The 21,958-nt window shown below is 54.3% G+C and overlaps 11 protein-coding genes across 11 annotated transcripts in view; 4 read left to right on the forward strand and 7 right to left on the reverse strand.

Annotated features, from left to right (window-relative positions):
• BKA58DRAFT_395508 (curved DNA-binding protein) overlaps positions 1-518 on the reverse strand; it is a 2,093-nt gene extending 1,575 nt beyond the window's left edge. Inside the window, exons 1-3 of the mRNA XM_046171302.1 lie at positions 453-518; positions 252-335; positions 1-183 (exon numbers count right to left, since the gene is read on the reverse strand). The exon at positions 1-183 is cut by the window's left edge and continues 723 nt beyond it. Coding sequence (XP_046019751.1) covers positions 1-183; positions 252-335; positions 453-474 — 289 coding nt within the window. The 5' untranslated portion in view covers positions 475-518. The remainder of the gene's footprint in view (positions 184-251; positions 336-452) is intronic.
• Positions 519-622: 104 nt separating this feature from the next.
• BKA58DRAFT_113689 (endonuclease/exonuclease/phosphatase family protein-like protein) lies at positions 623-2,087 on the reverse strand. The gene has a single exon (XM_046163978.1). It carries the CDS (start codon positions 1,795-1,797, stop codon positions 892-894), a length of 906 nt encoding a protein of 301 aa, XP_046019752.1. The 5' UTR covers positions 1,798-2,087; the 3' UTR covers positions 623-891.
• A 252-nt stretch (positions 2,088-2,339) lies between these two features.
• On the reverse strand, positions 2,340-4,852 carry BKA58DRAFT_326965 (uncharacterized protein; the record flags this gene model as incomplete). Its single annotated transcript, XM_046168091.1, has 2 exons — positions 2,340-2,684; positions 2,732-4,852. The coding sequence occupies 2 exons, from the start codon at positions 4,850-4,852 to the stop codon at positions 2,340-2,342; spliced, it is 2,466 nt and encodes an 821-aa protein (XP_046019753.1).
• An 809-nt stretch (positions 4,853-5,661) lies between these two features.
• Positions 5,662-7,498, reverse strand: BKA58DRAFT_395514 (vacuolar protein sorting-associated protein 74). Its single transcript, XM_046171303.1, has 4 exons — positions 6,932-7,498; positions 6,627-6,873; positions 6,077-6,570; positions 5,662-6,014 (listed from the first exon to the last, which is right to left on the reverse strand). The coding sequence occupies exons 1-4, from the start codon at positions 7,190-7,192 to the stop codon at positions 5,964-5,966; spliced, it is 1,053 nt and encodes a 350-aa protein (XP_046019754.1). The 5' UTR covers positions 7,193-7,498; the 3' UTR covers positions 5,662-5,963.
• Positions 7,499-8,406, reverse strand: BKA58DRAFT_395516 (acyl carrier protein-like protein). Its single transcript, XM_046171304.1, has 6 exons — positions 8,120-8,406; positions 8,053-8,070; positions 7,920-8,000; positions 7,820-7,868; positions 7,733-7,771; positions 7,499-7,681 (listed from the first exon to the last, which is right to left on the reverse strand). Exons 1-6 carry the CDS (start codon positions 8,342-8,344, stop codon positions 7,674-7,676), a joined length of 420 nt encoding a protein of 139 aa, XP_046019755.1. The 5' UTR covers positions 8,345-8,406; the 3' UTR covers positions 7,499-7,673.
• Positions 8,407-8,734: 328 nt separating this feature from the next.
• On the forward strand, positions 8,735-9,548 carry BKA58DRAFT_406779 (uncharacterized protein; the record flags this gene model as incomplete). Its single annotated transcript, XM_046171984.1, has 3 exons — positions 8,735-9,030; positions 9,101-9,366; positions 9,418-9,548. 3 exons carry the CDS (start codon positions 8,735-8,737, stop codon positions 9,546-9,548), a joined length of 693 nt encoding a protein of 230 aa, XP_046019756.1.
• A 380-nt stretch (positions 9,549-9,928) lies between these two features.
• On the reverse strand, positions 9,929-11,598 carry BKA58DRAFT_415454 (surfeit locus protein 6-domain-containing protein; the record flags this gene model as incomplete). The annotated part of the gene is made up of 3 exons (XM_046172553.1): positions 9,929-11,377; positions 11,432-11,524; positions 11,581-11,598. The coding sequence occupies 3 exons, from the start codon at positions 11,596-11,598 to the stop codon at positions 9,929-9,931; spliced, it is 1,560 nt and encodes a 519-aa protein (XP_046019757.1).
• Positions 11,599-12,022: 424 nt separating this feature from the next.
• BKA58DRAFT_113790 (uncharacterized protein) lies at positions 12,023-14,070 on the forward strand. Its single transcript, XM_046163979.1, has 3 exons — positions 12,023-12,284; positions 12,334-13,373; positions 13,430-14,070. The coding sequence occupies exons 1-3, from the start codon at positions 12,143-12,145 to the stop codon at positions 13,844-13,846; spliced, it is 1,599 nt and encodes a 532-aa protein (XP_046019758.1). The 5' UTR covers positions 12,023-12,142; the 3' UTR covers positions 13,847-14,070.
• A 561-nt stretch (positions 14,071-14,631) lies between these two features.
• BKA58DRAFT_326971 (uncharacterized protein) lies at positions 14,632-15,498 on the forward strand (the record flags this gene model as incomplete). The annotated part of the gene is made up of 1 exon (XM_046168092.1): positions 14,632-15,498. One exon carries the CDS (start codon positions 14,632-14,634, stop codon positions 15,496-15,498), a length of 867 nt encoding a protein of 288 aa, XP_046019759.1.
• A 499-nt stretch (positions 15,499-15,997) lies between these two features.
• BKA58DRAFT_326977 (uncharacterized protein) lies at positions 15,998-17,005 on the forward strand (the record flags this gene model as incomplete). The annotated part of the gene is made up of 2 exons (XM_046168093.1): positions 15,998-16,240; positions 16,304-17,005. 2 exons carry the CDS (start codon positions 15,998-16,000, stop codon positions 17,003-17,005), a joined length of 945 nt encoding a protein of 314 aa, XP_046019760.1.
• Positions 17,006-17,166: 161 nt separating this feature from the next.
• BKA58DRAFT_453726 (uncharacterized protein) lies at positions 17,167-21,731 on the reverse strand (the record flags this gene model as incomplete). Its single annotated transcript, XM_046174483.1, has 4 exons — positions 17,167-17,846; positions 17,906-20,579; positions 20,630-21,290; positions 21,370-21,731. The coding sequence occupies 4 exons, from the start codon at positions 21,729-21,731 to the stop codon at positions 17,659-17,661; spliced, it is 3,885 nt and encodes a 1,294-aa protein (XP_046019761.1). The 3' UTR covers positions 17,167-17,658.
• Positions 21,732-21,958: the final 227 nt, after the last annotated feature.

Raw genomic sequence — 21,958 nt, forward strand, 5'->3', positions numbered from 1 at the left:
CTTCCTCGGCATCGGTCTTGAGTGGTGTGTACGGGGTGATGTAGGCGCTCGGCGAGATGGTGGTGCAGTGTCCAATGCCCTTAAGGACCTTTTTGCCCTTGTAGACCTTGGCGACCTCCTCGTCTAGGAGCTTGTCACCGCGCTCGCAGAGCTCGACAATGTTGGCATCAGCGGCGATCCATCCTGGACTGATCAGTTTGTGTTCATGTTTACGCGCGGGAAAACAAGCGCAAGTGTGGGGAGCGTCGTACCGGAGACCTCCTTGAGGACTTTCTGGGAGATGTCGGCGGCGACCTTGTACTTGGTGATAGTATCCGGGTTCGCCAGAGTGTAGTCTGCAATATGGGTTAGCTTCTGCGACTCATTGACAGCACAAAACTGAGGTCGAAGCTATCTTCGTCTGAATAGCTCTCATGTCGATGGCATTAATAGCGAATAAGGATCGAGCTTACCGACAGCTGCTGTTTCGGCCATCTTGAGTATAGTTGAGTGTGGGAAGATGGTCTAGAAGCTAGAATTGGAGTGGTGCGCGAGGTCGTTCCTGTGTTCAGACCAGCCCCTCAGTGGGGTGCTTTCGAGCTTTCGCTTAGCCAGAGCCCAATGACGATGATCGCCTGACAACATCACACTCGACCTGCTTTACTTCTGTTCTTGAATTAATTGCCTGCATCTAGAAACTGGGCTTGTGGTCAGCCGGATCACTGTTGGCAAGCTCGTATTTGAAACATTGGCATGATTGCAGAGCAAATCCACTGCTGTCATGCTGCAGTGCACTTCTCCATAAGCCACGCTATTGACAGCTTCGACAGCGTGCCAGACATTTAATGGTATCAAGTACATTGTTCCAGGCTAATGAACTTGTATCATCCCCACAAACAACTCCCTCTGTCTCTAAACCTCCAAAACCCCATCCACAACCACCGCACGATGATCACTCGCATAGACCCCATCCTCAAACCGATTTGGCAGCACACTATAACCCTCAACACCCCAATCCCCCTCTCCCCTCGGTCCTACAAACACAAAATCAATCAGCGACTTATCCACATCATCGAAAGCCGTATACGTATTCTCGTCACCATACAGCCACTTAGCCTGCTCCTTCGTATCGTGCAGGAGAGACGACGCGTTATTCAGCATGATGTACGCATCATCCGTAATCTCAGAGTTGAGGTCGCCGGCTAGGAAGAAAGACAGGCCAGTGGACGAGTAGTTTGAAGCCGGGGAAGCGATATCCGCAGCAATGCCTTCGATAATCCTCGCGGATTCGCGGCGCGAGATAGCGCCGGAGTTGTCGAAATGTGTCGACATGGCTACTATTTCCTTCTTGCTTGTCATGTGCTTGAACGTGCCGATGGTCACTATGCGAACGGAGCCTGCGTCCCAGCCTTTCTTCCCAACAGCTCCGTCTTCGTTTAGCCAGACAGTCTTCCAGGTCACGAGTTCCCAGACGGCTGGGCGGTAGATGACAGGGCTGTATTCGCCTTCGGTTTTGCCGTCGTCGCGGCCTACGCCAATGTAGGCCCATTCGTTGCCGAGACCGGCCATTATATCGACGATTTGCTCGTTGAGCACTTCTTGTAGACAGATGAAGGCCTCGGGGTTGTGGAGCGTGTTGTAGTGCAGCTCGTTGAGGATCAGTTGTTTCCGGGTTGACCAGGGCTTCTCGCCTGCGGCTGGTGGATCGGCGGCATAACGGATGTTGTGGGTTAAGATTCGGATTGGGAGAGTAGCAGCTTGTGCTTTCATGATGAAGGCGAGCAGGGTGGTGACGAGCAGCGCTGCGTTGAGCATCATGACGACAGGCTAGGTACTTAGGTACCTATTACCGGAACCGAACACGTGACGGAGTGAAGCGGGGACAATGTTCTCTCTAGCAACGACTGCGAAGAAGGCTTGTGATAAGCAGACGAACAAAGGCCTTCACCACAGTATTGAGGGTATGGCACTTGCACGGCCTTGATATGAACAACTGTAATTGACGCCTACCTACATCGCTGCGTCGAAGACTACCAACCCTACTTATACCTTACAAACGACACCAGCAACTAAGAGAAGAAGGAAGGTACTCAAAATAGTGCCGCATAATGACGAAGGCTTCAAACTATGCCAACCCCCCGTGCTATAATCCAAGAGGGGCCCCAAATTTCCGAGTTGTAGCCGACAAATGAGAACGCCGATAGACAAGCACGTTGTCCGCATGCGCAACTCCACGTGATCCGCTGTTCTTACACGGGCTTCTATACCCTGGATGCGCTTGCCAATATGAAAAAAGACCCCGCTATGCTTATCTGAATATCATTTCCTGTTTGCGCAGACAGGCAATCTGAATGCCGAGCCTACAATGGCTGACCAGTCCGTTTGCGCACGTTCTCCATGTGTACGCGGTTCTTCAGATGTAATTCAAAATTATTGACCGTCTGTTCGGGCCCAGCATTGTACAGCTTTCCTGGGCAGTCTATGCATCGGATTCGCGGGAGGAAATACGCTTTGTGGTTCGCTGGCAGGGGAGCGGTTGGAGATAGTGTATCTAGCTTGACTTGTCTGGACACCATCTCGCCAGTCTTCGGGTCCTCATGGCGCTCGTTCATGACTGCGTAGCGCATGGTAGATTCGAAGAGCTCGCCAGGGTTCTTATCGCGTAGGTCTTGGAGTGCTTTTTGGAGCCATGGGGGAGTGGGAGGCTAATATGGGTCAGAGATGACTACATAGACGCAAGAAGGGATCTTACATGTTGTGAAGCGGCGGGCGTTGGCCAAGGTGCCTCCAATGAGCCATCCGGCCTGTAATTCCATTGCTTGTTCGGTGGCGTTGGTGTAGGTGTGGAAGGCGGCTTCGGTGAAGCTTCAACAGATGTCGGTACTGTCGGTGTAGAGCGGGATGGCATGGCGGGTGACGGTGGAGGAGGCATCGAGTTTGCGGTAGGCGTACTCCGCGTCGGTGGTTGCGAGAGTGTCATCATGGGAGTCCCAGCGGGCTTTACGAAAGCTCTTGGGTTTCTTACCCACTCCCTGAACTTTGCGGGCGTTATGCGGAGTTTGACTATTAATGATGTGGGTTCGGACACGCTCTCTTCCCGCGCTTCATACCGTAGAGATCTTGACGCCCTTGGCTCGTGATGGGGTGTTTGGATATTAGAGACTTCGGGAGTTGCTGATCTTCCAATGGCAGATCGCATGGCGGCTTGAGCAGCAGTAGCAGCTCCGCGCATACCACGGGTACGAGCAGTGCCTCCAGTCATCAATTGAGCAGGTGCGGGAGACTCCATGACTGAATCATCACTATCTGAGTCGTCTGAGCTGCCCTCAGCACCGCGGCGACGGCCTTCTCTGACCTTGCGCGTGGCCTTGAAGAGTTGGCTGTCCTCAATGGTTTCCGCAGCGCCAGGCAGCACTGACGAAACAACCAATGTGCGAACAGTCCGTTGGCGGTCTTTGAGGTCTGGCAGGGCAGGGCCACCGCGTCTGTTGACGGAACGCTTCTGGCGTCGCTGTTCGCGCATGATGGAAAGTTCGGCTCGCTCCAAATCCGCATTGCTGAGTTCGTAAAGGTAGGGTTGGTAGTCCTTCGTAGACTGCATCGGGCGGAATACGGAGGGGAGTGGAGAGGCCAGGAAGTTGTCTTGTATGTCTGTATCTTCGACCGGTCGCCCATCAAAGGGATGTCCTGTAATGTACAAACTCTTTGTAAACATCTGGCACTGCTCTCTTATGGAATGGGCGATTGCGGTTGTGAACTCTCCGGATAGGGACAAGTCAGCGGCCATCTGTCTCGCAAATTCCTCAGGCGCATTCAGAGGGTTGTTAATCTCCCACTCAAACTGATCTACAAGGGTGTGCTGGCCAATGGTAATGTTCAGCTTGATCAAGATTCGCATCTCGTCATTCTTGTATGCCGAGTAAGGCTGATGTGGATCTAATGGCTCGTCGTCGAAGAAGGCGTGGGGGTAGTAGTCTTGTACCTGCTCGTGAATCTCGCGATCGATTTGCTGCATTACGTTCTGGCGTAGTTCGGGCGGTATTTGGAAGTCTTCGACGAGGGTTTGAGCGAAGAGCACGGGGTTGGTGACGCGGTCATGGAGGTTCCAGGTGAAAGTGTCGCGAAGCTTCAGTCTATCCAATTCGATGTCCAAACGCACGGGTACGAGCTCCTCAATCTGGTCTGCTTGCTGGAGCCCCTTCTCTTTTGAAACCTTGAGCTGCGGTGCGAGTCGACGGCCAGCGCGCTTGGCATTCTCAGGGTAAAGCAGCTTGGTTTGCGGTAGGGCGCGCGGGTCTCTGGGGTCGGGAGGTATCTCGGTCAGGCCGTTGCCGTAGCCAGCGTAGCCATATCCAAATATGGCGCCGGGGTTCTGTCGTCGGACCGGATACACTTCGTCGCGGTAGAAATGGCGCAGGTCGTTGAGTTCGCCATAAACTTTTTCGGAATGTTTGTTGCGCTCGTACTTGTTTACACTATCCAAGAGGTCGCGCTCAATGTAGCGGTTGAGGAGGTGGGTCTGCGAGGCTGTCGGTTTCGCGCCGTTGTCGTGGGAAGGCGTGTGTGATGACTTGCGGGTGCCCGAACGCGATCGCTTTCTGCTGGGCGACGCGCCGTTGATGGCTTCGGGTTGCGCGGGCGATGCCATGTCGCCTTGCGCGCCTGCGAGGTTCAGACCAGAGGCGGCCATGACGGCCTTGGCTTTCTGCTTGCCGTCTCGAATCGCGTTGTTTTCGTTGGACGCGCCGTCGGGTCCATTGATGCTGGTCGGGGCGTTGGCGGGCTGGACAGCACCTTCACTGCTGATGCCGTTTGTGGACGCGCCGTGGGCAGGGTCGAGGGCGTGAGAGTCGGTTAGCGGCGGGGAGGGCATCGCGTAGGAACTGTTGATGCGCGCAGCAGGAGCGACCTGCGTGTTGCTGCCCTTGTTAGAGCCGAGGCATGGAGGCTGGAAGGAGTGATGGAGGCTCGAGTGGGTCGGTCAATGGGCGTCCCAAGCGGTCGCGCCTGCCAGAAGAAGGGGGCGGACGTGCGATGCGATGGCGACAGCAACACCCGCGCCGCCATCTCCAGAAAGCGCATGCATCGCGCCGCTATCACGAGAATAAATAGCAGCAATAGAAAAAACACATACCTTTGGGAGCATGCAATTTGCGCGTCGTCACAGGTCACAGGGCTGGGCTGGGCCTCTGTTTGGCTGTCCAGGGAAAGAAGTGCCGATCGGGTAGTCAAGCGCGCAGCAGCCCGTCTGTAAGCCTTTCACAGGCGAGAGTATTGGCAGGAAACCTAAATCGGCGAAACACCTGCTGCGGTACCTTGGGCGGGGTCGCGGCCGTGGATAAGCTCGGAATGATGTGTTGTGTGTCAGGCAGAGGCATTGATGGATTTGCGCCTCGCTCCCACTTCCCGCCGCTTGCGAGCGCCGAGCCAGCCAGCCCATAACCACGCTGAAGCTCGTCGGCACGCTCCCACGCACCCACAGCCTCTGCCCGGCGTGGTTCTATTCACTAAAGCAGAGGCCATGCTCTACCGACTGTTCCACATAATTACACCTGCACTCCATCGTCTCCACGCAGCCCATCACGTGTGACGCCATGACGAATGCTAGCGCCTACCTAGACCGGTAAGCTCAGAGGAAAAGCCACTCGTGTAATGCAGTGGACCTTGTTCGTTATCGAATAAAGGTTGTATTTTATGGAAAGACCCGCCTAGTAGAAGAAGATAAGAAGCGTCTGGTAGTACACCTCGTCACCGCACTCTGACGCCCTCGCCTCCAGATCCATCCTAGTTGCATCAATGCTAGAAACTGACAATACCTAAACATTTCCATCCAGTCCCGGCCCGGACACGCCGCCGCTTACAAGTTCGCCGCCTATATGCGTCTGCTTTGCTTGCGATAGATACTCAAACGTTCAGGTTCGCTGCTGAGACGTGCACTCCCCCGTTGCTCAGTAATATCGCTGCTCTCGTTGCATTCCCTCCGCTCAAAGCAGTGAGTCAAGTCGAGTGAATACACTCAAGCACGCTGCGACAACCTATAGTAACATGGTCAGCGCTCTGTCATATTAAGGGAAAAGCAAAACAGCGATTGACTTACCTCAAGCTGGAGCTCCTTATCCTTGGAACCATTAACTTCGTCCGTGATGAGCTGACCCAAGTTTGCGCCCACACCCTGCGAGCCGCCTTGCCTCTTTGCAAACGGCCACTGCGAATACTCTGCCAGCAGCTCGTCTACTTGAGCAAAAGCCCGTTCCCGCGCTTCGTGACCCAACGTTGTCAAGGCGTTCTCTAGGACGTTGGCGGCATAGGCGGCGCAGACCATGGTGATTGTTCGGAGCACTCTGAACTCCAACTCCTCGGGGAGGAATTGGCTGCCAGGGAGGACGACGGTGCGGTTGGTGAGGACGTTCCGGACTCTGCGTCGAATCTCCTCCTTTGCGCCGCCGTCTGCGACGGGATGTGTAGCCATGTCGAACAGGAGGAAGTTCTTCTTCTCGGTGCGCAGGATGCCCTTGTCGACGAGGCCTTTGCATAGTCGTTCGCGTACTTGTTTTAGTTGGTAGCCAATCTTCATGAGGTTCCACGTCTCTCCTGTGTGTATAATTAGTGCCGAGCACCAGCCTTGGGATTGTGCGCCGCAAACGTACCGCTCATGAGGTCGATCCATGAGTTGACGCTCATCTTCTCACTCGACTTCATCATCTTGAGGGCCTCGTCCAGCAGAACCTCACCGGTCAATGTGTCGTCAATAACCTCGATGACCCTGTCTGCGAGGGGGAACCGTCGCCGATTCGAGTCCTTTTGCATGCTCACGCGGCCTCGGAAGGCTAATTCTATGACAATGCAGCCTCGCAATGCATAGGAGATGTTGTCGTTCCAGAACGACAGGTATCCCTATTCTCACTCATCAGCCTGCTGCCCCTAGCCCACCAGCACGCTGCCGTGTACACACCTGTTTGTCCTTCAGCCCCATGAGGATGATTTCCTCCATGAGTGTCAGCTTGGGCTGTTTGCTCCTCTCTGCATTTTCGCTGATATCCCGGGGGTCGAATGCGATCTTGTGGCCATTCTCGGAGCTTTCGTAGGAGGTTTCGGGGGTGCGGTCGTCGGTGCGCTTGGGTGCTGGCGAGCTGACCCGGCTGCTCTCGTCCTCGCCGTTGCCTGCAGCGCCGCCGCCTCCTCTCCGGCGCGTCAGACCAGAGCTAGAAGCCATCAGGTGTGGTTGTGGAACGGGAGGGGGGTCTTGTTGAAATTATGCGTGATGCTCCTCAACGGGCGCAGGGATGAGGGCGCTTGGGCTGCGCATGCGCGGTGTCGGACTATGTGGGACTTTCGGTGAAAGCGATGTGGGAGAGGGTAGCGGGCACGGCGACGTAAAGAATAAGGGGTATGGTAAGGCGCCTGTGTGAGTAACGCGTTGGGGGTTGATTCTCGTGCCACATCAATCAGCGGACAGGGTGTCGGTCTCGGATGTGCCAAGATTAGTTACGCACGCTTCGGAGATCAAGTAAACAGGCGTCCAACAACACAATAGCCAAAGCACTGGGAGGTGGATAGCGTCAATTCTATCAGAAGTACACGGTGCCGACCCAGGCGACTGTTTTACACGGAGGCATATATATAGCGATGCCGGTAGGACCGACTACCAATTCCACATCCATCATCTTCAACCCAGCGCGGCTCTCCAATGTCATTTAGTGAGCTACGATAAGTTAGTTTGGGACGACTTCGGGATTTTCAAGTTGCGACTCACCATCGGGCTGAGCCATGATGTAGTCCACTGCTTGCTTGACTGTGATATCATCAGTATGTATATCTCCGACCCTGCATTTGAACGTACCGCTGTGGATGGCATCGGCCTCCTTGTCGGGGATCTCAATGCTGAATTCCTGCCGCAATGTCAGATTTGCCTTCTGTGTATCGCATGCGCACCAACTAACCTCCTCAATTGCCATGACCACCTCTACGGTATCCAGACTGTCGAGACCGAGGTCGTTGTGGAAGTGCGATTCGGCGTTCAGCTGAAAAATATAAGCATTTGTCTCCAATCCTTCACACGCGGTTGGTAGCTACCTTGGAGGCATCGGTGACCTGTTTCTGCGTTAGCCACTTTCTCAAAATCCAGTCGCATAAGCATTACCTTGTCGAAGTTCTTCAGGAGGTCCATTATCCTGCCGGTGACCTCATCTTTTGACAGACCGGCGCTCGCGGCGTAGCATCGTACGGCCTGGAAGTATACGGAGGGGTTCATTTGCTTTGGCTGGACGAAAGAGCTTCGCGCAACGGGGCGAGCCATTGCGGCCTGGCATCGCGGGGCAGCGCGGACGGCGGACCGGGCGGACCTGAGGAGTGCTGTTCGGAACATGGTGGACGGTTTGGGAGGGTGTCGTGCGAGGTAGCAAGGTCGGTGGTGGTGGTGATGTTGATGCTCGACTAGAACTTCAGACTAAAGTTACATTACGTTAGTCAGCCGTCAAGAAGCATTTCCGTACGAGTGAACAAGCGCACCTTGGATTATCACAACAGCTAATGCGGTTATCCGAAAAAGACTTGAGAATCGTTCATATACCCAACTCCATCGCCCGAGACAAATTTCTGACCTCGGAGTTGCCTCCCACTGTTGTTGCCGTCATTGGACTTGTCGGCCAATCGCAGCCTCCGCGTTACAAGCGACGACCTCAAGTTTCGAGCTTGACGACAACCTCCATATCCGCCAGCAACCCCCCAACCCGCCAGCGACTCCACCACGCTCACAATGGCCAGCGCAAAGCCATTGGCAATGTTGGCACGCAGCCGCCCAGCTGCCACGCTCCTCCGGTCACCACAGTTCGCGTCTGGACGCCTCCCCTCGCCCGCCACCGTCGCCTTCTTCTCTACCACTCTATCCCGAGCCGCCACCCCAGCGGGACCCCCACCGCCAGGCTTCCGGTTACCCAAGCCCAAGCGATGGGATGAAGGAGAAGGTGCATTGGACCGCGCCGGCAAGTACTTCTTGCTTATGGAGATGTTCCGCGGCATGTATGTGTCGCTGGAGCAGTTTTTCCGCCCACCGTGAGTACTCCAACCAGCAGACTGCTCGTCTGCCACCTGGTCGCAATATAGCAATCTGACGTTTCTGAAGATACACTATCTTCTACCCATTCGAGAAGGGCCCCATCTCACCCCGCTTCCGAGGCGAGCACGCCCTGCGAAGGTACCCTACCGGTGAGGAGCGTTGCATTGCTTGCAAGCTCTGCGAGGCCATCTGCCCTGCGCAGGCCATCACAATCGAGGCTGAGGAGCGCATGGACGGTAGCAGGAGGACCACACGTTATGATATCGACATGACCAAGTGCATCTACTGCGGTCTCTGCCAGGAGAGCTGCCCAGTCGATGCCATTGTTGAGGGTATGTCGACACGTTCCCTGAGTACACTGATCAGGTGCTAACACGATACAGGACCCAATGCTGAGTACGCGACCGAGACCCGAGAGGAGCTACTTTACAACAAGGAGAAGTTGCTAGCAAACGGAGACAAGTGGGAGCCTGAGATTGCCGCAGCTGCTCGTGCGGATGCGCCTTACAGATAATGGACGGGAGCGATTTGGAATTACTGTACATATAAGGAGCGGTTCCTTCTGACATGACCAGTCAGATTTCTTTTGTCAATGCATCAGTAAACAATACCAAGCTCACCGAGTCCATGTCGAAGAAGACCCATACATACACAGAGGCGACGAGTGCACATCAATTCCGAGGCCCAACTAGATGCATTACTATTGATTTGCAAGACAGCATTGGCATTGAACGAACATTCTCGAGACAAGACAACCTAATATTCAAGATCATAATACTCCTAACGCTCATACGATGCCTGCCATGATATGGTATCAAACGCCAAATGCCTGCCTATAGTATGCATGCCGCCACCCTTTCCTTTTATATACCTTGATTCCGCCCAGCCTCATGATCATCTCGCCTTGAATGTACCCTCAAAGCCCGGTCGCTTGACCTTCTTGCCAGGCTTCTTGACCTTCTTTTTACCCTTTTGGCCCTTGTCCTCCTTGCGCTTCTTAAGATTCTCCTCCCTCTTCTTCTGTCTCGCGGCCTTTCCTTGGTCGACGTTAGTGAGCCTCTCCTTCCACTCTTGCTTGCTCTTGTCCTTTTGTTTTTGTTGACGCTTTAGGCTCTTCTTCAGAAGGTTGACGTCATCAAACACCTTCTCGCCCTGTGCCCTCTTCTTGGCAGCAAGCCATAGATCCTTCTCTTGAATATCCTTGCGCTTGTCCTCATCGAAGGCATTGATGCGAGCCTGTTTCTTCTGCGCAGCCTCTAGTGCGGTCTTCGCATCTGACTTGCCCTTCTTCTTCTTGGAATCGAGGAATCCAGAGAGATTGCTTTCAAGCTGTTGGCCGTCCCATGCGATCTTGCCAAAGTTAAAGTTGCGCTCGGTCTCCGGCGACCTCGCCGGGAATACAGAGGGTGAGCCCGAACCGCCTCTTATCCGTGCGAGCTGCTCCTCTGCTTGCTGTCGTGCCTCATCCTCTTTCGCATCCTGACGCATGGCCTTCTTCGCGGCCTTCTTTTCGGCTTCCTTCTTCCTGCGCGCCTCGATCAGCTCTGCTCGGTTGCGTGCGGGGCGTCCATCTGGGCCGTCAGCCTTTCGCGCCGCGCGCATTGCCTCTAGTTTCGCGTTCAACCGAGCGCGGAAATCCTCATGTTTTTGCGGATCGATCGTGTATGGTTTCTTAGCCTTCTTCTGTGGCGCTTCTTCACCAGACTGGGGTAGTGAAGAATTTGACGAAGCGGCGGAGGCGACGGAGGCTGTGGAGGAGTTGGAATTGGCAGTAGTGGAGGGAGCAGTAGACTGACCCTCTTCGACGAGACCGGAGACGTCCAAAGCCTCTATGCGTTCGTCTGGATGTTCGAGTTCGTCTGCAGAATCGTCGTCTTCTTCGTCTTCGTCTTCGTCTTCGTCCTCGTCCTTTTCAGGCTTTTCGGCGGCGAGACCTTGGAACTGCGTTGGTAGCGCTTTCTTCGCTTCCATCTTTTGCTTGTTCTTGGCCTGCTTCTCCTTCCTCTTTTCTCTTCGCTTCTCTGCTTTCGCCGCGTGCTTGGCCTCCGCCTTGGACAGAGTGACTTCTTCGGTCTCCTCGACTTCGGGCTCAACAGGCTGTGTCTTTTGCTTCTTTGCCTTGCTCTTGATGCCCTCAAGAGGCTTCTCCTTTGTGATGTCCATGTCAAGGTCGGACGACTCGGGCTCAGAAACCTCCTCACCCTCCAGTTCACGCTTCCGTTTTAGCGCGTTCTCATCCATGACGTCTTTGGCGCTCTTGTGGGAGGCAGGATCCAGCTTCGCTCGCTTGGCTGCTTGTCTTTCTTCGAGAGTCTGCTTCTTGCCTTTCTTTTGCCATTGCGTCTGCAGACATCATGTCAGCACAAGCCGGATGTCTGGAGGTGAAGAGATGCATACGCTGGTGATACTCTCATCCTTGCCGTAGTAGTCTTTGGCGGGTATCAGAGACATGAGTCCCTCGAAGGCACGAGCATGGCTCTTTAGACGCTCCTGCAGCTCTCAGTTAGCGGCGAGAGCGAGCGACAGGAGGCGGGCCCGGTGCATACCTCGAGATTGTCGCCCATTGCGTAAACAATAGACGCAAGGATACTTTTCGTAATACGATATGTCCTGGTTCAGACAGGTACAGGGCGTAGAGTCGGCGGGGCGAGCGTGTCGTGTGCGGGTCGCGAAAATCGAGGTCAAAACGAAAGCCAAGATTTCGAGCAGACTTTCAGCGCTAGGACCCTTCCAAGATCAGACCCACCCACCAATAGACCCTCGCCGCCCCAGCCACCGCCCGGTTTGGCTTAACGTGAAGTAGACTCGCGTGCTCAAGGCTCCTTCACCAGCCTCAGCCTCGCTGCCGGCAAGGCGCCGCGAGTCCATGGATGATGCGCGTCTGTCAGATCCGCTTGCCTCTCGCGCTTCACAACGATAGGTCAAGACAACTCATTTGTTGTACATGATAGTCGGTGGAGACGCGTACGCACAGCCACCCGAGCCCAAGCACAACCTCGCCGTGGTCGCCTTGTATATATCCTAAGCAACGCCCTGCTGTCAATCACCTGACAACTCCATATACTCAGCGCTGTCCCGCATATCAAAACTGCCAATACCTTCGCTTTAATGGCTACGCCAATCATCGAAGCCAGGTCTCTTTCATCGCTTACCGCTCTTGCATCCAATCCACCAGCTTACCCAAGGAATCCTACTCATGAGAGCCATGACCCGCTAGTACTGTACATCGCCCGTGTTCCCGGCAGCAGAGGTACGGCTGTCAACGTGTATTCTCCTACAGTGGGCCTAACATTGTTCAGATGTCTTCTTATCTCCGATGAAGCCGCGGGAAAAGGTAGTGACCGCAGAAGACATACAAAGCTCACTCTATTTCGTCCACGTTGAGCAACCAGAAGATGCTTACCTTGTCAACCCTCCCGAATTCCAGGATCCAGATTATGCGCAAGAGGGCCAAGCTTCTTCCAATCCCGTCTCTGCGCCTATTGTTCCAAGGAAAGCAGTACCCGGCACGAACACTGCTCCCGTACGGAAGCCAGTGCCTAGTACTCTGGCGACTATCAATAACTACTCCAACAACCAGAACATCGATGCAGGCAACTATGCGCGGAGATCTACAATGCTCGCCCCAGAGTATAGCCACAGCCCACGACGCTCGTTCGACGCAAGCCAGTACCAACAGGAAAATCGAAGACCGACAGCTTCACCACGCAGACAATCAGAGAACCCGTCACGCTCTAGCGCGTCGCTCACCCTTATCCGGCGAGATCCCGCATCTGGCGCGCAATGGAATGTTGCTCGCATTGAGGACCCACCTATCCTAGATATCTCGTCGGCATCGAATGATCCCAGCATCAAGAAGAAGTTGGGAGCCCCGATGTATATCGAAGTTTTCAACCCTGGCTACTCCAAATTTCTACATTCCGACACCACCAACAAGCCTCCTTTAACAACACGAGATAGTGGAATGTCTATCCAATCACGTAGCGCAGGGTCAGAACAGCAGACGGGGGCTCATCTGTCTACAAACGAGAACGTGTTCCGTCGACGCATATGGATGGAAGGATCGCAGCACATCGGCGGCTTTGGACATCGGAAGCTTAATTCGTATGACTACGATACCGGACGCCCTGACTCAAGAGAGAATTATCGCGCGCAGACCAACTCTACATCAACAGACATGCGACCACCTCCAACTCCCCCGTTTGTGACTAGGCAAGACCAGACATATGGTAGCATTCAAGTCTCTGATAGGCAAACCACTTTCCGTGGCTATGTGTTCACAAGCCCGTGGAACGGACGATGCGAATTCACCACGGGAATAGGTGGAGGATCTTTGAAGGTAATGCCATTCCCATCGCAGCAGTGATTAATTAATAATACTAACTACCCTCGTAGTGTCGACATATTGTCCCAGGGCGTCAAGGAGCGCCGTCTACAGCAATGACGGTTAGTGAGCTAAGGTTCAACCTCCCAAGTAGTCCAAAACCCACTACACCCAGAGGCGAAGAAGGCTCAAAACGCTCGTCGTTCTTTCGCAAAGCACGACACAGCCGTAATAACTCCTCCTTATCAGTCAGTCGCGATGATACCACCGAAGACGCTAGGAGCTCGTTAGATCGCTTAGATCTTTCTCTAGGTCAGGAGTTTGCTGGTGGTGGTTTTGGTGGTAAGCAAGCGAAATTGGGAAAGATAATTCTGGAAGACGAAGGCCTGAAAATGATGGACTTACTAGTCGCGGCGAATCTGGGATTATGGTGGAGAGCCTACGAGAAAGCGCTCGTAAGTGGGGGCACTACAGATACTCTACAATAGCTGGCGACGACCAGAATTCTGTTGGAGCGTAATACTCTCGTCGTGTAAGCCGGGTGTCACCATGGGAGGGTTTTATCACGGTGCTTCTCCAAGTTTCAGGCACGTTTTAGACGTCACTGCCCATTACGATATACCATATGATGCATTAGACGGTATGTATAGTGAAAGACACGTCTGAGAGCGCTGATTATGCAGAATCGTGCGGTCACCTGAACATGTCTATATTCCAGAGCCGACTTCACTGTGCTGGTGACTTCTCATGGCTGTTCCTTATAAGTATTAAAGGTAGATTGCCGGTACTCACTCCCCTTCTCCACCAATTCACTTACATGCACCCCTGTTGAGCCCCTCTCTAGACCTATGCTATCTCTTTTGCGTTTGTACCTCAGCCAAGGTTCTCGATCGCAATCACACCACCACACACGTCGACTAAAGTAGAGGTATCAAGTCGATCAACTTGATAGCAAGGCATGGCACGTCCTGGGAAAGCCAGTGTGCTCACAACATCATCCTTGTCCGCCGAACGTGGACGGCGCAAGACTCGCAACAGCGCATCGCAAGAAGAGGAGGAGGAGGACATGCTCGATAATATAACTCTTACTCCACTCAAGTCACAGCCAAAGCAGAAATTGAAAGCGACCCTGTCCCTCAAAACACCTGGAGAGTTCGATCACGTTGTACTCAAAGGCGAGGCTGATTGCAATGAATTCCTCTCAAAGACCGATGAATCTGAAGCGTATCTGCAAGATATGAAAACCCTAGAGGTTCATCTCGACGCAAGTTAAATGGTCGCGTACACTGAGGACCGTTTCGCACTTGCATTCAACAAGCTACATTCACGCCCCGGTGACGCTACCAACCCTCACAACTTACAAACCATTCGACTAGTCGTAAAAGGCAATACACTCCTTACGCATTACAGCTATCACCTCATATCACCAGTGCTATCTAAGTGCGTTGATGGCAAGCTCAAGAAGCTAGCAGACGGCAAGCTGAGCGACGAAGAGAGGAACAAACTACCCTACAAGATTAACAGTACGGAGAAGCTTCTCAAGAACGCGCTACTGGGCATTCGTGGAGTGGAGCAGGTTTCTATCGAGAGCAAAGGAAAAGGAACAGTTGAAGCAGACTTCGTGGCCACTATCAAAGCTACACTTATACAGCCTCCAGGGACTGCTATCGTGGAAGTGAGCGATGAAGAGTCGGAGTTTTCTACACATACATTGAATAGGCTTGGACTAATTTATTCGCAAGCGTATTCTGGGGACGCACTGAAACCATACGATGCTCTGATTCCACCAGAAGTAGAGCTGGTGGATGATTCGGAAGGCTCTGAAGATGATGCGCAGGCCGCTGCTCTTATGAAACTGCGTGAACCTGTCACACGTAGGCCGAAGGAGGACGTTCCCATCGTAATATCTGGGCCGCGAATGCGCGGAACGATGGCCAAGCAGGCTGAAGAAGTGGGAGAGAACGAAGATGAAGATGAAGACGACGACGAAGACAGCAGTTTGGGGCTCAGGGAGATGGTTCGAACTCACAAGCAGAAGGTGCGACCTGGGGATGTAGATTCTGATATGCTCAATGCGGAAGTGATGCCAGTCGTCCTGACGGCGAGGGAAGAAGCGGTCGAGTTAGGCTGGAAGGTGTAAAATTGTATTTACTAATGGTGTTTGAGAAATTCCTGTTAATGTTTTCAAACCCGGGTTGTATTCTTTTCAGGGAAATTGTGCTTCTTCATCCTGCGTTGTCGACAGCATCGGGATATTCAGTCATCGGTAGCCCAGTTGTGCAGGCATAACTGTCTCGGTAGTTCTTACATTTCGATGCCGCGCCCATAGCCACTTCCTGTCACACGGTTTGTCATTTGTTCCCTCCAATCAGCTCACTTACTTCGACAAATCCCTAGACGGCATCGTTCCTTCCACCACTTACTGGACTATATACATACAATAAGAGGCCAACAATGCCACCCAAACCTCCACTCCTCATCCACCAACAATTTACAAAAGACACTCCTAGCTTCCAGCAGCATACTTTGAGCCTTCCCACCTCTCACTTTCACGCCTACCAACTCCGATTACTTGCTAGCCGCATCGTCAGCTTAGTATGTTTTCGGTTCACCACAAGGCCTCCTCCCTATTCCACACGATGCTCGTCACTGGCATCATCATGATCCCGACTGTCATGGCCACACCCGCCGCTGTCCAGGACCTCACCGATCTACAAAACGTCATCAATTCGGCAGCAAGCGCTATCGCCGATCCAAATAACCCCAACCGAGGTTTTGGCTTCAACCTCTTCGGTGGTAGCGGTCAGATGGGCACAGCCGACCTCGTCAACAATATCACCAACACCATCCTGAGAGGGAAGTTCCAGCTAGACACAAACAGGGTATGCATCCTCAGCCCCACCCCAAGCAGTGTCGTGACCAGCACTAACAATCACCAACAATAGACGTCATGGCTCCTCCCCAACACGACCATCAACAGCACCCTACCCACACCGCCCACGCTCGCAACCCCCACACTCCCCTTAACCGCCAGTCTCGCCCTCCCGACAAGCATCCCCACAACCACACCCACCCTCGACAACCTCACCATCGACCTCACATCCTCTTACATGGAATACATCCAATCCATGCCCAACCTAGCCAACAGTCTGATAACCCTCGGTCGCGCCTACCACCGCGAAATGAACAGCCCCGTCAACGAAGCCGTCGCCGGTCTCCAGCAAAGTCTCACTACCTTTCAAACCGCACTGCTCGAAAGCGACCTCATCAGCGCTCAGGCTGTTATACGCACCATACGTGCGAGTAGTAGTCTGGAGAGTGCGGCGACGGCGTGGAGTCGCTTTCTCAATCTACCGGGTGGTGGTGGTGGTGATGACGATGACGCGGGGTCTGCTTCACCGTCGTCGCCGTCGGTACCAGGAGTGCAACGGCCGGGCGTCTTGGGCAGAGCAGAAGCGAAGAGGCCGCCGCCTGGAAATGGGAGGTTCTACAGCCACTTTGAGTTGTGGAATCGGTCGGAGCCTAGGGCGAGGGTGTCAACGGAGGGGAAATTCTCGCCGCACGATCTTGTTGTGCAGGCTGAGGAGAAGCGTGTGAGCACTACTGCTGCGGAGAAGGCGAGAGTAGGAAGGCCTTTCGTTGTTTGATTTGGCTCCTCTTTCTCCTGTACTTTCTTCCTCTTTTCAATGAATCGTAATATGAACAATTTCTTTCTCTCAAAACTTCATCATACACCCGTTCAACGTTCTCGTCTCTCTCCATTCTCACGACACACACACATATGTATATAGGCGCACATTGCAATGTTTCGAAAAGAAGTATGCTTCGATAATAATAAAGCTAAGCTAAGATGAGTTGTGGCGGGGGATATCTTCGAAAGCCAGTATGCAACGCAGAGACCAAAACAAACAGCGAACAACAACAAGACTGAAAACCAAAAGAGAGCCAAGCTAAAGTGCTATCCAGCGCTCAACCAAGATCCATAACCTCATGACTTGACTGTGACTTGTGACTAGAGAAAAAGCCTTCGAAAACACCAGTCCGCCTTCCTTTATCCCGTCGCTCGTTTCTTTCTTTCCCTCCTCTTTCCAGAGAGGCACTCATGCCTCTTCTCTCTTCGCGTTCTTGAGTCATGATGATATGTACGGTTTCATACCTGACCAGACCAGACCTGTTTCCACAGATCGTCTAGTACAAAACGCTTTAGGAAAGAAAGGAATCTCCATCTCATTACAAATCCCTTGCATTTAATTGAAAAGAACCATATTCACATACAGGTAGGCAGGCTTACGCTCTCTGCTTAAACCAAAACCCATTCACTGCCTCTCTTGATGAATTTATCCAACATCATAGTGACGTCGGTGAGAACGAAGCGGCAGATGTAGAAGCCGAAGAACTCTGCGGCGTGGCGGGTTGATAGCTCGAGACCGACGTGGGTGGGGGAGGAATGCTTGAGACCTGGATCTTCGACTTGGCGGGCGATTTGGTCTATAGCGCTGTTAGTTAATTCACAGTTATGATGAGAGATGACATAAAGGAAGACATACCCAATATTTGGACCGCATCGAATAACCTTGCCAAAGAACCCATGTACCCTGCATTAGGTCCCTCAAACACAACACCGGAAATGTCTCGCTTTGCGAAGCGGATGCTGGGCAGATTGGTCATGGGAAGGGTGGACATGATCAGAGTGTCCTTGGGCACTTCTGCACTCTTGGCACCACCGGCCATACCCGCGAGGTTGACGCCCGAGTTCTTCGATCGGAGTTTCCGCCACGAGGCAAGGTAGGATTTGCCCTGGGCAACAGCACCCTTGGGTTGATGGTCCACGGAACCATGCCTGCCGGAGGCGTCTGTTGATGATGCACCTTCGCCGACAGTGGTCGCATCTCTGAAAAGTGCGGTTACGGATTGTACACCGACTTCGTTACCTAGTTTCTTTGCTAGCTGGGCTTGCACCTGGTCGAGCACTAGTTCCAAAGACTGCATCTCTTCTAGGACAGCATCCGCGTCGTTTGTATCCACAGACGCTAGTTTTTGAAGGGCTGCTGTGAGCATATCGCAGTTGGCGACCTTGTCCTCGATGTTCTTCAGCTTGACGCCCTTTACTCGCCATACATCGCGGGGAATAAAGAGTTTAGTTGAGAGATAGCCACCGCGGGGATGCGCAATAGTCTGGTAGAAGCATCGCATTAACCAGAACGGTCTCAGGAGGTACGAATCCGGACATGGCTCCAGAGGGATCGGGGCGTTCGTGATGGCTGGGCTTGGCGAACCGGGCGAGAACGGTGAGTGGATATCGCTCTCGAACAAGTGCATCCCTCCACTCGGTAGACCATCGACGTTGAATGTGGGGACGCTGGGCGTTGGCATTGCCAGGCTGACATTGCTGGGTTTCCTGCCCGTAATGGAAAAGGTCGTGCTCAGTGGCGTTCCTATGGATGCATCTGAGCCATCTGGGCTGGATATCGACAAGTTGCGCTGTTTCAGGCTAAGAGAGGACTTGTTCTTCCTTATTCCCATCGCTGAGGTTTTTCCGGTCTTTGGCGAACCTGGTACAAGACCAGCCTCGTTGGAAACAGCATGGCCGAGGGCGGGCGTCGCGGGTGAAACCGTGGCAGCAGTCTCAGCGGGACTGTAAAGGGTGGGCTGAGGTGATGGAGCTCGAAGACCAGATTGTTGGGACGCTTGCGGCAGAGCGGGAAGCTTGAACGCGGAGTCTAGGGTAGGCTTGGTGGTGCTGAATGTTGGTGCCGCAGACTTGGGTTGGACGGGGAGGTCGGTAGGCGCATCCTTAGCTGGCACCGGAGGCTTCTCCGTGTGAGGTGCAGGCGGGACAGGCGGTACAGAAGTCTCTATTTTCAAAGACTTTGCATTTTGTCCCGATAACCTGCGGCTTCGTACTGAGGCTGCGTCCTTGGTTGCAGTAGTGGGCCGTGGTGTGGTTTCTGCGGTGTCGATCGTTTGCGATGCTTGTGACTCGGGAACCGTAGGCAACGCAGGCAGAGCGCCAGATGGAGCAGGCACCGCGGGCGGGGAATGAGCGGGTGGTTGCTTGGATGTCGGGTGCATCAGCTCTGCAACGGTTGAGAGTGACGTACCACCTGTTGTTCTGTGTGACGATACGGAGCTGTTGTACGCGCTTCCAGAAAAGCCACTCGAGTCTGACTGCCGCGGTAACGACGACTTTGTCTGCAGATCGAAATCAAAACCATCCAGCATGTACTCTCGCGTCATCTCATCCAGTAACCGCTCTTCCTCTTCGGCCTCGTCGTTGAACCTGATCTCGGCGCTTTCACGCACATGCGGAAGTCCCTCGCCCCGAAGCTGCGTCTCTTTGTAACGATACTTGGCCGCAGCAATGGCCTCTTCGCGTTCCGCCTCTCGCACGCGCTCCTTGGCCAATTCCACGTTACGCAACTTAGTCGCTATTAAATCACCGGGTGTAGAAATGTCGTCGTCGTAAGGTTCATATCCATCATCGTACGCAGCTTCGACGGCTGCGTCAAGCGCCGCATCGAATTCTGCCTCGGTTCCTCCGCTGTTGTTTCGTAGATGTTTTCGGCGCACTCCTCCAGGAGACATGGAATGAACTGAGGAAGAGCACGATGATCCGCCAGACTCATCAATAGTGTCAAGCCATGATGTTGACTCATTGCTGTGGACTCGCTGGTGATTTGACTTGACGGGCTGCTGTGGTCGTAATAATCGGCCGTACTCCTCGGGCTCGGACTCTTTACCGTCCGGGAGAGGAGATTTGGATCGCTTTGGAGAAAGCGGCGGAGGCATATACACGCGGTCCATCAACGATTCGGCAGTTGAGGATCGAACAGATGTGGTGGAAGGTGCAATTCGCCCAGGTGGGGGCTGTAGGTTGAACTGCGGGTTCTGCATGCCTCTTTGCACATCGCGGATGGCGGTGGAAATGACCGACTCACGAGGACCGTCGGAGCCCTTGCGAAGAGGCAGCTGCTGGTTGGGCGGCGGTGTAGGCTCGCCGGCTGGAGGGGTATCATATATGGAACGGTCGTTAACTATGCGAGATACTGTGGCAGTTTCAATCACTGCAGGTGGTTCATCGTCGTCAAGCAGCAGCATTGAGCGGTGTTCGTCCAGCGATTCCCCGCTCATAGGGCGTGCTGGTAGTGATTTGCCGCTATGGTTAGTGTAGCCGGGATCTAGCCGTCGCAGTTCTTCTATGCGGTTGGTGTATGTTACTCGCTACTGGAGTTAGTAGATAATCTTTACGAACAAAGCGTGCAGTGACTTACAATGGCATCCAGCTTCCGCCTGTCCTCTTCCTGCGAGCTGCGGATCATGACCTGCTGGAGGAGCTTGCAGGCATCCTCGTACGCCTCCATAGCGCCCTCGAAGTTTTGCGCATTGTCGAGCAAGACAGCGGTATTCGCCTTTTGCAGGGCACGCGACAGCATTGTCTTCTTGTCCTTCTCTCTCCGCTCGCGGGTGCGGGGAGGAGTGCCCTGGTAGTCGTCTAGCCTAGCGCTGGCGTTGCTCTCGTTGCGATGGTGATCCCTGCTGGGGCTGCGGGCGTGTGCTCTGCTCCCGGACCTGAACTGTTCTCTGCTCTGACTCCTGGAGTGGTCCCGTGAGGCGGCTTGTCTATGACCCGCACTCGGTGGGGGCTTTTGGGCGGGATCCCTAGGTGCTGCAACGGAGGGTCTGCGTGCTGTAGAGGGCCGAGCTGCGCCCGAAGTGGAGTCGTGCCTTGGGTCAGCCTCCTGAAGGACAGCAGGCGACCCGAGGGGCGACTTGCCCAGCACCTTTTCGGCCTTGGTGGTGCGAGATGGGGGTCTCTGGGACGGCGGAGGCTGCGTGGGTTTCGAGTTGAAGTAGTCGCGCTGCTGGAGGCCGGAGAGCAGGTTCGGGGTAAAGAGGCTAGACGCAGAGGGCGAGTTGTTGGTGGTCGAGGTGCTCGTGGGGTGTTGGGGTCGTAGACGGTCGAGGGCAGGAGGATCGGGGGCAGCTGTGGTACCTTGGGGGCGCCTGTCACCGAGGATGGGGGGTCGTATGCGGGAGAGCGTGGGCGGTGTCGGCGGGGGCTCGCGGTGGGCGAGCGAGGGGCAGAATTGGCGATGCGAGCGGGGCGATTCGGGGCCATTGGCGGCAGTGGCAGGCCGTCGCCGTGTTGGCCGTGGTGATGCTCAGCTTGCGCGAGAAACTCGGGTGGTGCTGGTGGTGCGGGTGGTCGCTCCTGCTGGCTTGGGTGCCCGGGGCCTGGGACCAGCGGTTCAGATTGGCAGAGGCAGAGGCGGAGGCGGAGGCGGCGGCTGCAATGGCCTCTGCTGCACCGTTGGCAGCGCTCGAACGGCGTCGTGTGCTCGTGGGCGGGGGCGGAGTGGCCTGGATATTCATGTTGTCGGCATCGACGTCCACGGTTGTCGAGGCAGGAAAGCGTGTCTCAGGCCAAGCCAGCGGTTAAATGCACGGCGCATGCAGGCATGGTTGCCACAGGCAGGAACGCGCTCAGGGCGGGCGGCAGATGGTGCAACGGGGCGTGGCGGCGGACGGTGTGCTCGCGAGCTGTGGTGCAATGTGCTGTCTATCTCGAATATGTCGTACTTGGACGAGCAGCCGCCCTG

The sequence above is a fragment of the Alternaria rosae genome, assembly GCF_020736505.1.
Source record: "Alternaria rosae strain MPI-PUGE-AT-0040 chromosome Unknown BKA58scaffold_23, whole genome shotgun sequence".
In the NCBI taxonomy this organism is placed as follows: domain Eukaryota; kingdom Fungi; phylum Ascomycota; class Dothideomycetes; order Pleosporales; family Pleosporaceae; genus Alternaria; species Alternaria rosae.